We start from the raw sequence: 14,042 nt of genomic DNA, 5'->3' as shown, positions 1-14,042 counted from the left end.
GTAGGCAAATGACGATGCATTGGCGTTTACACCACAAAAGATGTGGTCAAATGCGTCACAGGACCACCTCAGTAAGTGGTTTGATTGCACGGATCCCAATGGGTCTTGGTGGTTGTTCACACTTGTATTTAGAATCAAAAGTTATCTCCACATGAATCTGTGTCCAGAAAAGCAGAACCGGTGCAGTTTTTGGTGTCTGATAAGCCTTCATACTCCTAAAACTAATACTTCCTGGATCGCATTTTATCATCAACTGGTACCTGAAACATCTCCACACCAATGCAACTCCTTGACCTTTTTTTTTTTTAAATACAGAAACCCAAGAAATCTGAATATTACACAGAAATAGGGTTCAAGGAACCAAACAGACACCAACATACCAGGAAAGATAAAAGCGCAGATACTTCTAAAGTAGAAGTCAGGAGTAGTGATCAAAAGCACTATATAATGCGCTGGATGGGTTCCCGCTGCCCCTTTTGTGGGTATTAAAAAGCCATATATTTTCATGGCCTCTTGTCCGATGCATCATTTGGATGTATCTGCTCATGCTCGCAGTAATTTGCTTGGAGTGCGGTGGTAATTGATTGCCCTGGGTGGGCGGGGGGTGCACTTGCCACGTTGCTGTCTTCCTAAATCACATCTTGTGGCTGGCCTGCCTCTGTGTGGACCACAACCCCCTCGCCAGACACAGTTTGTCACCACACTGTGACAAATGACATACGCAGACACGTGGACAGATTGTGTACCATCCCCCTTTCTATATCATTATTCTGTACCATCCCCCCCTTAAGGGGCAGAGTGTTTTTATGTTTTTTCAGTGTTGAAAGAGGTTCATGGACCGGCTGGTTTTGCCCCCACCAGCCATCATGCCTATCTGTCCTTTGTTGTTGAAGTTATGGACCAGCTGACAGCAGCATTTTGAATAGAGAGATTTGGGCGTTGCTTTTTTAGATGATATCTAAGAGCTGGTGTTCTTTTCTAAACATTGTTATCAGGATAAAAAGATACCATTTTGGCCATGATAGCTAGAAAATTCTCCATCACTGACCTTGTATTGATGTATCAATTAGGTTGGATAGGTAAGGCATGGGTTAAAAGAAAAGAGAGTGGAGAGATGTGATTAAATTTTAAATAAGAAGATATTGGTGTACATTTTCTGACAGTCTCCTGGAAACCATTCATAGTGTTTCACTTGGTTATTCATGTGAAAAGTGCCAGAAATTGTTGCATAAAGAATGAAAAAGAAAGCTAGAGAGGGATGTCCGAACTCTGCTTACTTCTTCACCTCCACACACACGGCCAATCACAGCATGATGAGGATGTGAATTTGGGTTGTTTGAGCTTTTTGACCATTTGACAAGCAGTTCTGATAAAATGTGCTGGCAGCTGAAAATAAGAAAGAAAATCATGAAAATAAGAATGTGAGGATTTAGGAAGATAGCTGCGTACAAGACAGAAGCAGATATGTCATGTAAAGTGTATCTATCTTACAGATGAACTTAATGTCATGTTAAGCAGCAACTCAGTCATCAGAATAAATTTTAGTACATTTCTGCAGATTACAGATACATCACAATTGTACGTTATTATGTAATGTTGAAACGTTAGGCTTCTTTACCTTTCAACAGCATTGGTATTAATGGTATGGTTAGGTTTGGACACAAAAAACACTTGGTTATAGTTAAGAAAAGATCATGTTTGATCTAAAATAACCTAAATTTAAAAAAGAACTTTGTTGGTACAGTCACAGATGGAGAAGCTGCACTGTAGAAAGAAACTATTTGTTTTAACTCAAAAAAGCTAATGTCCTGGCTGCCTCAAATTTTTAAGTTGACTGAATTTGAGAAGACAAGTTGAAACATTACAAAATAGCCTCAACTTGTGCACATATGTGCAACAATTTCACATAATTTCAGGTGTGATTAATTCAAGTACACATTCTATATAATACACATTCAAGTAGTACAAGTATATGAATCACATGAAGAATATTTGGCTTTTAGACAGCATTTTGCATCTTACCAAATTCACATGATAAGTGCACGTGATGTTTCAGATATTTCACATGTACTTATGTCCACAAATGTACAAATCAAAATGCGAAAACAACAGTTTAACAACATAATATCACAAATGACAAATTTTACATCCAGCACCTTCTTCTGCTCATTTCTTGTTTTGAATACATCTATTTTAGAAACAGGCCTCCATAAAGACCACTTGTTTTGTTTGTGTGCACTGGAGAGATGTGCTGCAGGTTTCTATTGCTCCATTCTAAATCACCAACCTGAATCACTGCTTCACAATCTGCTTTATCTGCTGCTGCTGTGTTCAGCGTTTGCAGCTTTTCTTTGTGGAGCAGCAAGTAGAAGGAGGCCCAAGGCTCTCTATCCTCTGTCAGTCAAATCCCTCCCAGTGCCCCAACACTGATACTGTAAAACAGTGATATACATGGTTAGGATCAATTCTTCCATCACTGTTTTTTTTTTTTTATTTTATTTTACATCATTGAATACAATTATTGTCAGGTATGAAGCACCACTTACCATAAAATGTGTTGGTGCCACTTCACTTAGTGCCCAGGATCCCTCTCATCTGTGTTTTGTTTTGTTAAAATCACTCATTACCATTCATCTGATTCCATTTTAGACTTTTCTAATGAATAATTAACATTGTCACTGTCAAAATGTGCTTTACCAGCTGCATAATCATACTAGATGTTGTGGAAAGTCTTATACATCCACACTCACATATAGTGCTCATATAGGTCACAGATGTAGGTCAGAACGTATGAAGTGATTAATGTCAACACATCCGTGCTGCCTCTCAGCAGCAACAGTAATCTGCATGAGGCCATGGATGACCAAAACATTCAGTCTAAATCTCTGAAATAGAAAATTATATTGACTCCCCTTTCATTTTGATGCATTGAGATGGTCCGAGAACATGAAGACAAGGCGTGATATGTGGGTGTGGCATGTCCTAATATGTCAAGATTAAATAGATATATAGAGCATATGGACTCCCTTGTTGTGACTGATTTGGCTCGCAGTCTTTGTTTGTTGAAAGAACTGACACAGTTTGGTCGGATCCTAGTTGTATGTATATGATATTTGTGTATAATTACGGAATTGTGTACATCAGCTGAATCAGGAGAGATTAATGTAAGGATATAAGGCATTGTTGATATAGCAGATGAGACATTTTAGGTCAACTCCTTCTGGGATTAACATTTGATTATGGGGATATATATAATCGGTCAATATCATAACCCTCTGACCATCAGCACTTTGGGTCTGGTATTGTCAGTGGGAAAGATAGCGGTTGGATCAGGAGCTGTAGGCAGTGTGCTACAGCTCTAAGTACAAGTTGTGACAACATTTTGGGAAATACTCATATAGGACAGTTCCCCCCAAGATCAAAAATACATATTTGACCTCTCACCTGTAGTGTTATTTATCAATCTAGATTTTATTGATGTGAGTTGAAGAGTGCTGGAGGAATCAGCCATAGAGATGTCTGTTTTCTCTCCAGTATAATCGAGCAAGATGGCCCTCGGCTTGTGGCGCTCAAAGCACCGAAAAAATGCATTTGAAAAACTCAACAGCAGTGTCTCTCTCCAGAAATCATGACCCAGTTTCTCAAGATAATCCGCAGACCTCATTGTGAGCAGGTTCATGTAGGAACTACTTTCTGTCTGCTGAACTACATTTGCCTGCCCTATCACCATGCAGAGGAAGACGGCATCTACTGCCAGCTCACCTAGCACCACTGAGCTAGCTAACATCACAGCTCAGCCATGGAGGATGACATTAATGTTTCATGTAATTACACTCACTGTCACAAGCATGAGTGTGACATTCATGAGTAAATGTATATGCTTTCTTCTGCTTCTAAACTACACCCGCCATCTACTCATGGTTGATGGTCTGTGGATTATCTTAAGAAACCGGGTCCTGATTTCTGGAAAGAGACATCAATGTTGAGTTTTTCTAATGTAATTCTTTGGCACTTTGAGCACCACAAGCCGAGTGCCATCTAGTTCATATACATCTGAGAGAGGGCAGACCTGTAATATGTATTTTAATTTGGGAGTGAACCATCCGTTTTATTGTAGGTTACAACAACATTTTGGTAAATATACATTTTCATCAGAGAAGGGAATATCAGTTTCATCTCTTTGCGTCTAGTTCAATTATGATTTATCAGGCCAGTAGAGTGATACGTAAGTTCGGTATAAAAGTGAGTGAATATAGCTAATAATAATATGTACCAAAATTTCCAACAATTATATATAATATATCATTGAAATAACTTGAATCTAAATTGACAGTTTTGGCCACTTGAACTAGTGACAAAATTACATTACCTGACAAAATTTGCTTATTGATACATCCAGCAGACACACAAATGACTGTCCTATCGGGTGCCAGATTTGGCCCATGGGCCGCAAATTGAGTATCACTGGTCTAAGGCTTAATGATCGTCTTTCTAAACACTGATGTCCTTATCCAGAGATACAACATGAACCACACAACATGACCAATTGCCAAATTAATTTCAAATAATTTCAATGAATTTTACATGAGATTTTTCTTCTTTTTTTAAACTTCTGAATAAGTAACTACAGTAACTATGGTTACCGAATACTACTGGGAAATGTAGTTGAGCTGGTGGTCCTAAAGCATTTAAATTTATGCCGTAAATGTGATTTCATTCAGACCCACTTACAAGCAGCAGGGTAAGAAAAAGTTGTAAATTCCAAGTCGGAGATAATGTGAAGATTTGACAGCTGTATTATCCTCTATTTGGTAAAATACATTTCTGTGAATCACATTATACATAGTCATTTGATCCATGGTGGTCATAAAATATCAGTGAGTGCAATTTTAACAAAAAATAATAATAACACACTTTGATTATAAACCAAATGGAATGATGGCTCTCAGGCAGATTTTGTAACATCTTGAAGCTCTACTCAGTCATGTAACATGACTGTATGTCTGCAGCAGCGTTAAACCCCAAACCCACACTCAGCTGGCCATCTCTTTTACTATTTAACCCTCTTAGCGCAGTATAGGATCACGAGCTGGCTCGAATGCATGAACATAAAGGGCTTTATTGTAAACTAGGGCAGAGGATGTTGTGTTGCCAGCCAAGGAAGGTCCCTTGGGTGTCTCGGTGCTGACAAAGGGCCCAACTCTTTCTCTCCAGCTCTGCTCCTTATTATTCTAAAGGGGAGTATGCAGCTGATCAGAGAGTTGTGATGTTGGGATGATCATGCTGTGTGTTGAGTAATAAACCTGGTTGGATTGTTTGAATCTCCTGCTGTGACAGACTTCAAAGATTTGCACCTAATGAAGCAAAGCACTCTGTGGACTTTAGTCTCTCAGGGTGCACATTATACACAACAACCACAACAACCTGGGCTTTGTTGTAGCTTCTGACTGTTCAGTACTGTGGGGCTCTCTCCCAGGGCTTTATGTGGTCTTTTTAAGAGCACTTTTATACATGTACTATGGGATTCAGTGCAAGGCACAGGATCATCTCACTGTCCATAGAAGAGAAGATTTAGCTTCATAAGAAACAGTGTATTTTATCATCTAGATGGTATTCAATTAATGTATAGCAAATCATTTTCTCAAAAATACGCATTGTTCGTATCTTTCATGCAGAATAAACATGCTGAATGCCCCTCCCCTTTTGCTTGCTTGCAGTCTTCTATTTCCCTACCTTTGTTAGATAGCCAGCATTTTCTTGGTATGTTAAGGGCACAACTATTGATCAGTGAAATAGTATAAAACCTGCGAAACTATAACTAAAACTACACACAATTATCATTTTATTTTTATTTGCAAGTGACAGTGTGTATTTTATTTTAAGTACTTTAAAATTGCACCCGAGATCAGTTGTCTATAGTCAGCAAGTTCTCATTCCAAGTCGTCACATATCGCCACTTTGTCAATGGACTTCAGAGTCCACATATTACGCTCTATGTATCCTCCTGCATCAGCTGTTGACATTCCAGGATGCTGCAATCAATGTCAGAATGTCAACAAAAACCACATGGTTATAATTAGGCTAAAAAGGCACTGGTGTTTAGGTTTAGGCAACAGAAGCACGTGGTCAGGTTTAGAAAAAAACATCATAGTTTGGTTCTACATTCATATAGGAAGAAAACAGTGCACTCCTGGGTGAAAGTCCTGGGTTTGCTGGACCCATCTGGCAAACCAGCGGCATATCATAACAGCGTGAAAACAAAATAGATATAAACCAAACACAGTATTCCCAGTAGATGACAACAACACCTCTGACACAGACAATGTCTTGTATAGCTACATGTGTGAAAGAGAAACTCTGAACAATGTCTGGACTTCACTCTCTGGACATTGTCTTGAGTTCATAGGAGAAAATGGCTGTAATGACATAGTGGTTGACTGGACTATATATTTTACCAACATAATCAAATTCCTAAAATTCACTTATTACTTTTGGTTTTGGCATGCCACCCTAAGATTTTCTGTGACCCCCTCTGCCCCCAAAACCCCAAATTTCTGGGAGCACCACAAACTCCCTTCATTTAACTCAGCAGTTAAGAAGCAAGACACAGAAACCTTATTTGGGTCTTAAGGAGCCACAGCATTTAATCACAGACTAACTGAAATCTACACTGTACATTTACTAGCACTTGACAACTTTACTGTAAATTCCTTTATGCTCTGCACCAACATGTCTGCCCGCAGTGTATGCACCATTGCCATCTGTCTATCTCATTCTCACACACACACACTGTCAGTATGCACAGGCTAAAAGCTCAGCGGGGTGGGGTTGAGAAACGAAGACGAGTCTCTCTACATGTTCTGCAGCATCTGTTCAGTTTGTTGTCACATCTCTCGACCCTGCAGCCTATCTGTGAAAATAAATGTTATGTATCCTTGCACCTTTTCAAGTGGGTAAATTTACATCCTGAAGCTTTCTTAGAGGGTATAAGGTATATATACCTGTGTATCACGTAGACAGCACCACTGCCCCAGACATTGCTTTTCCCTCTGACTTCAAGAACCAAACTTACACCCAATTTTAAGTTTACTCTATAGACCATGTGTGTCAGGGGACCTACATAAAAAAGCACCCAAAAATCTCTCAGTAAATTGATTAAAGTAATAAATCAATTAATTAATAAAAAATTTTAAAAAATCACGCAATCCATTTATGAAGTGCTTAAGTATTCAGGCACTTTTGTTTTCTTCCTTTGTGAGACTTTGCCAGTGGCACTAAGCTGACAAAGACTGGTTGAGCTGACAGAGTAGAAACTTTCTGTCCTTATGTAAGGTCTCAGTTTTTTTCACTTGACAACTTGCTGCATCTCTTAAAAGTAAAAAAAAGAATGCTTACTTGCAACAAAGTTCTGTTGTTCCTCAAGTTGTCTTTCATTTTGTTTCAAGTCCACATTTGCTTCGATGATCAAGTCATCCATTTGCAAGTCATTGTTGACGCTAATCCTAATCCTTTATTCTCCTTCAGCTGTTAGAAACGACCGGAATAAGAAGAAGAAGGAGAGCCCAAAGCCGGAGCTGGCAGAGAGCTACGAGCTGACAGCCGAGCTGGAGACCATTATTGAAAAGATTCGCAAGGCCCATCAAGAAACCTTCCCCTCCCTCTGCCAGCTTGGCAAATACACCACGGTGAGTTTGCTGTCCTGTGGTGCTTTCTCGAAGTATACATCTATGCGGTAGATGACTGAAAGTGGTCAACTGCAGTTGCACTTTTTTTCCAGCCTCTGCGCTGGCGCTAGCTGTGGATGGAGGCTCTATGTTTTTGGGTTTTCCATCCCATTCTTATGAACCCGATATCTCAGGAATACCTTTAGGGAGTTTTTTTTTTTAATTTGGCCCAAACGTCCACTTGGACTTAACATAAACTAATTAGATATTGGTGGCCAAAGGTTACTGCGACCTCATCTGTTTTATTCTTGTGAATTTGATGTCTCAGGAACACCTTAAAAAACATTTTTTCAAATTTAGCACAAACATTCATTTGGACTTTACATCTGTCTCATTCTTATGAACACAATTATTTAGGAACACGCTGAGGAAATTTCTTCAACTTTTCGACAAATGTCCACTTGGGCTCAACAATGAACTGACGAATTTGGTCATCAAAAGTCAAGGTCACTCTTACCTTTTCTCATGAATGCAATATTTCAAGAACGCCTTGAGGGAATTTCCTAAAATTTGGCACTAACGTCCACTTGGACTTAAGAACCAACAGATAAGACTGTGATTAAAGATCATCTCACAAAACATATTTTTGGACATAACTCAAGAATGAAAGAAACAAATGTCTAATAGGATATAATGATGAAATGACAACATTTAACATCCAAATAGTCAACTTCTCTGTGACATCATAATGTTTGGCAAAAACACTTTTCTGGCAATTATTCAGTGTCATAGCTCAGAAACGTAAGGAAAGACATTTGGTGGGACTCGAAACGTGTATTGAATCTGTGCTGCTTACATAGATTTTCTGTGCTATCGCATTGAAGATATGAATGAATCACCGATGTTTTCCCAGACATGGATGCAAACTGGAAGTGCATCTTGACTGGTTTGCAGAGGCATACAACTGCGAGACTGTAACTGTAGTTTGAATCATAAACATAAGAGCTACAATGTGTCTTTGACTCCATAACCCTGTTTTACCAATGGTATCGTGCAGTCCTTTGATCTGGTCTTGCAAACTAGCCACAAGTGCAGAGCTCATAACGATAATCAATCTTTTGTACTGTACTCTAAATCCCCCACTAATGCAGCTCGAGAGTACACTGCTGACTGTCCGGGCAAATCCTCACCAACACCACTGCTTCTTCTTCTCTCAATAGCTATTGATTGGACATAAAGTGTGATAGAAAGACAATAAAACGCATGCATCATAGTAGCACCGTGCAGCTAACACATCATGACTCCCAGCTGCCTCTGCTGAAATGGATCTGAGATGGGAGGCAGGATTTGTTTGCCCCAGTTTTTTATATATTGCAACAGTGAGAGGAGGAATTAAAAAGGCGGTGTCAGGACTGGATGATGTTGCAGCTGCCAACATCAAACCTTCGCTAGGGAAATATGTGCCAGCTCAACACCTGCCCATCCGTCTGGTTGAGGAAGACAGACACGAACTTGACTTTTTTATTTTGAAAAGTGGAATAAATGCATCTAATCCAACTAATCATTATCTGCCTGTGTAAATCAAAACAGGCGACGGATATGTGCAACTAAGCTAAGCTGCGTGTTGAGAATACTTGTCAGTGTTTGAGCGGGCTTCATTATTCCTCTCTTCTGACGTCAAGGTTGAGAGTTCTGTGACGTCCCTGAACCTCCCTCAAACCCTGGCCAGGCTGTGTGCTAAACTAACAACCCATGAAAGGCCGGATAGTCAGAGGATGCTAATACACACAGGACCTTGAAGAAGGATCTCGTCAGTTGGACACATCAGACCCTCGCTTATCCAGTCTCAAAGCAGCAACCCTGTAGAGGACTGTACATTCCCTTCATCTGAGTGACAATGAGCTCCTCTTCCCCCCTGAGGAACGCTTCTGCACTCGTCACGACTCGGTGCAAAAGTTGGAGGTCATGCAAATGTGGAGAGGGAGTACTCAACACCGCAAAACCCTTGTTGGGCTGAGTTGTGTGACGCTTTGACAGACAAACGGTCGGAGCTGCAGGACGGCTGATAGCTTGATAGCAAGCAGAGATGGCGGCGCTTTGATTGACGCGCAGGCATGGCAGCATTGTGCGGGGAGCTGACAGCGTCTAATGTGTTTGTTTTTAAGCTGACTTACATATAGATTACAGTCGGGCGCCAGTGAGCTGTGATTGACACCGATGCTCCACAAACAGTCTTCTGTCGGGAGTGTGAAAGAGCAGGAGGGGGGAGGTGTGTGCTTAATGATCTAATGGTGCCAGTTTTGGAAATCTCATGACACCTGCCAATCATGCAAAATACTGTTTTTACAAAGAAAAACAAATCCACTGAGCAGCCATAATGTGGAGTAATGTCTCTCTTGTTGCAGTTATGAAAATCATTCAGTCACTGACAATAAAGTTTAGAGCTTCGATCGGTGAGAGTAGTTAAATGGAGCAATCGGTGTACAGTGGAGCTATTAGCTCTCTACTGTGTGCAGCTGCTGCAGTCGTTCCAAAATACAGTAAGCTTCCATCTCCATAACTCTGTATTTTTCTCCTTTCAATCCCAACACAAAGCTCCTAATCGCTGTAACCCCTCTCTACTCCACCCTCATCCCATTCCCTCTCCCACGAGACACTTCCTCATTTTTTACAAAATAAACAGTCTGAATTGAGGCAAAATCCACAGCTGAAAATGGTGGGACATAATAGCAAAAATCTTGCTCCCTGGTTATGATATAAGCCAGTGTTTGCTGTTTGTTGGAGTGGCAGTCGAGCCTCAGATAAAGCCTTAATCTGGATCAGTGGTAATTATGCTTGCTCACAGACTGTGAGAAGTTCCTCATTATTACAAGCGATTGGATCCTGATGCGCCTTTTGAGTCCTCCTCGTCGGAAACAGAAGAGGAGCTCCCGCGCTCCTAGATTAGGTTAAAGCTCCAATTATGTGGTGAAATATTCAAATCCTAGTCTGCAGTGATTTAGGAGTTCATTGCTGGGTTAGCGGAGATAGCTGCGCGAGTGAGAGGGCTTAGCTCGACAATGAATAACGCTTCATTGACAGTGATGGTGATGAAAAACGAGCCTGGCAGTTTCAAAGACAAAATAAAACATTAGCGCGCGGCGGGGGCCCCCGGCGGCTCCATGCAGCGGCGGCAGCGGCTGCTGCTGCTGTATAGTACACAGCCCAGCCTGGAGATATTAGCCACATTACAGTTTGTCCGCCGTCACAATTCGTCACAGGTGCTGGCCGCTTTTACAGCCATTTCCCTTTCTGCATCTGTACACACGGGCCTGCTGATGTACTGCGGACGGCTCATTTCTACACTGCCAGCTTCTTTTCTAATGTCGCAACTTGTCTAATTTGTTTGGATAAATGTTCTTAAATGAAATTAGAATTCCCCGGCAACTTCCTTGTTTCGCTCTATTGAATTATGGGACTTGTGTAATTGACTGAGATTGCAGGGGGGTAAAAAAAAAAAAAAAATCCAACTGCGAATTATCTCACCCTCCTTCCCTCTGAGCTCCCCCTTTTTCTTTGCTTTCCCTCTTCACCCAGAGGGAAGAGCAAGATAAGTTGCTTTAATATCAGCCACCTCCACCCCTCCCCCCAACATACTGTGCAAACACACACTCTCTGCCTCGCACACACACTCAGGTTTCAGCACCTCCTCCTTCGCCATCAAATCGGATGTCAATCAGTGGAATGTGCGTCCGTAGTGCTGTTGTGTCGACTGCAAGCTCGTTGTCCGTGATTTAAGCACGGCCCTAATGTGCCTCTCACTTAACCCCAGATCATATTTAATGATCTCTCTCTCTCTCTCTCTCTGCTATTCTCTGTCTCCCTTTATCTCCCTCTCTCTCGGGTGGCCACACAATAGATTGTTTGCTCGTGACAGTGTCCAGCAGCCACGGTGCTAACTGCCTCGCACTAACAACCTCAGGGGGATTGATGTGCTGTGAAAGCGCAGGGCCGCTCCAGCTGTCTCCACAGTCACTTCAGCGGGCTGGAGGGCGCCGCTGTATTCAAGCCCTCTCACACTGAAAGAGCTCCTGGGGCTGGGCTTAGACTGATGTTGAAGTTTGCCAACATATTGAGTACATATTGGATTTTCAGCAAAGGATGTCATATTAGTTGGTCACTTTTTTCCCACCAGCTTCTTTTTCCTCAGTAGCTTCAGTAAAACCTGGGTCACCTTTAGAGTTTTAATCTCAAGACGCTTTTCTGATTAAATAAAGGTTAAGTAAATAAATAAACCTTCCTGCAGCAGTCATCAGCTATTTTCTTGGAATTTTGGGGATTTAGCAACCAAACTTAAATGGGGAAACTTAATATTTTACAATTTGAAATTCATAGTGGGTGGTTTTTTACAGGCTGATTCTCATTCTTACCTGCTCAGGATGTTGAAATTTGACTACTTTTAGGTCAAGAGATAATGAATAATTCAGTTTTTCTGTACCAAAATGTCATTCCAGGCAATGTGAAATAAGTCTTTAGGCCTTTTTTTTTTTTTTTTTTTTTGCTGTATTGTTACATTTGTGTAGTGCAATGAGGGATCTTGGACTCATGAGCTTTTTTAAGTTCTGGCTCCAGTCCAGATGTTAACATATAATTAGCTAATTTTTTTCACAACAGCTGGAAAATTCACGCAGAAGAAAAAAACCATTGACACTGACATGCAGTTTAATCATAAAGTTTGACTGTAATTTGCATTAAGTCAAGTCAAGTTAATTTTATTCATGAAGCCCATTATCACAAATCACAATTTGCCTCAGAGGGCTTTACAGCACACGACCTCCCTCACAGTGGATAAGGAAAACCTCCCCAAAAATCACTTTTAACATGGAAAAAACATGTTTTATTTAGCTTGACAGTTTTGGCCAAGTGCATTCAGTGTGCAGCCAGAGCACGTGGAGTTAGGTAAAGCAAGTCAACAGCAATGTGTAGCAAGCCTTTCTGTAAATGTAACTTCCAGAGGTGTTGACTTGAGTAACATGACTTGGACTCAAATCAAACTTGAGTCACTAATTTGATGACTTTAGACTTGACAAAAATCGAAAAAGGCTTGCAACTCGAGCTTTGACACTGATGTATCATGACTTCGCTTGGATTTGAGCCTTTCTAAAACACCCCTTTTTTACAAGTCGATTTTATTATATTTTTCTCTCAAAACTTCTCACATATTTCCCTGATTACATGGAATAAGTTAACGTAGCATATTAACAAATAACCACCACATTTTTAAAATGGTCAAATTATGGTTCATGTTAAACTGGTTAAAGAAATGTAAGCTTACGATTCTTGTTCCAATTTTTTTTCCCATCTGTCTGTGTAGGAAGGTGAAAAGGTCAGTGAGGAAAGAAACTGATCACTGAAGCCTGTGTCGAGGACATCATAAATGAATACTTTTAGTCTGGGTTCCAGTGTAGAGTTGTTGGTCTGATGCTGCTCCAGACGCTTTTCTACCATGACAAAAATATAACAGCGAAAGACAAATTATACCATATTATGCATAAATGGATAGATTACATAACACCCCTGTGACCAGCTTTAACAGATATCTTATAGCCTGTCTTTTTCTTTTGCTATACTCTTCTGCAGGGTAGACTTGTGTACGCTCCCTTGGTTTGGCTGTTAAAAGTTAAAAATCTGAATTTAAGATAGACTTGTTGGATGCCGCAGACTGATTTTCTCAATTCTGTCCAGCTTTAACATTCCCTTTGTCTGGGTTTTTGATTTACTTTAGTTATATAATGCTTTATTTTCCTAGAGTCCGTTGCTTTGTCAGTCAATTGTATCTATTATTTATCTGCTTATACAACTCACTTTAAAATTGCAAAGACTAAAAGCAGGTTTTATTCTCATTTGCCAATAAAAAGCAGAAAAACACAAATATAACCAATTTAAATACCACAACCAATTGTGAAGCTAAGAGGCGGACACAAGGTGACATCAATAATAATGGCTAAAATAAAGAAAGCATGTTACTCTCTACCCACTCTGATCAATTTCTTCTGTTTTCTCTAATGTAATTTGAATAGAGATATTTTGAATTATGTTACTGACATTTTTTTCCATTACAGTTGCTTAGACTTAAAAACAGCCGAAATGTCCAAGGACTGAAAGCACTCTTTGTCAGTGTCTCTTTGCAGATGAATTTATGATCTAAAAAAATAAAAGGCCATGCAGTAGTCAGTTAAAGCTTCACAGAGGCTTTGTATCCACCTCTCCAGAGGCCTGTGAATCCTGCTGTGTACACTACTTACATATCACAATGTTTCTGCAGACTTAGGCCGTGGCACAAACCTTACTGATGCTGTCAGGAGCACTTTTTATACAGTTGTTTGTTGTTTGTTTATA

At 40.3% G+C, this 14,042-nt stretch overlaps 1 protein-coding gene across 3 annotated transcripts in view; it reads left to right on the top strand.

The window, feature by feature from the left end:
* Positions 1–14,042, top strand: part of LOC121957629 (retinoic acid receptor beta-like) — a 195,594-nt gene that overhangs the window by 155,441 nt on the left and 26,111 nt on the right. For all 3 annotated transcript variants that reach the window (XM_088090241.1, XM_088090243.1, XM_042506318.2), the window contains one exon: positions 7,525–7,685. In XM_088090241.1, coding sequence (XP_087946367.1) covers positions 7,525–7,685 — 161 coding nt within the window. The remainder of the gene's footprint in view (positions 1–7,524; positions 7,686–14,042) is intronic.

This window comes from Plectropomus leopardus, chromosome 17, assembly GCF_026936395.1.
Source record: "Plectropomus leopardus strain MGB_pleo_1.0 chromosome 17, ASM2693639v1, whole genome shotgun sequence".
Classification (NCBI taxonomy): domain Eukaryota; kingdom Metazoa; phylum Chordata; class Actinopteri; order Perciformes; family Serranidae; genus Plectropomus; species Plectropomus leopardus.
Note: the sequence above shows the minus strand (reverse complement) of the source record. Positions and strands in the feature narration are given on the sequence as shown.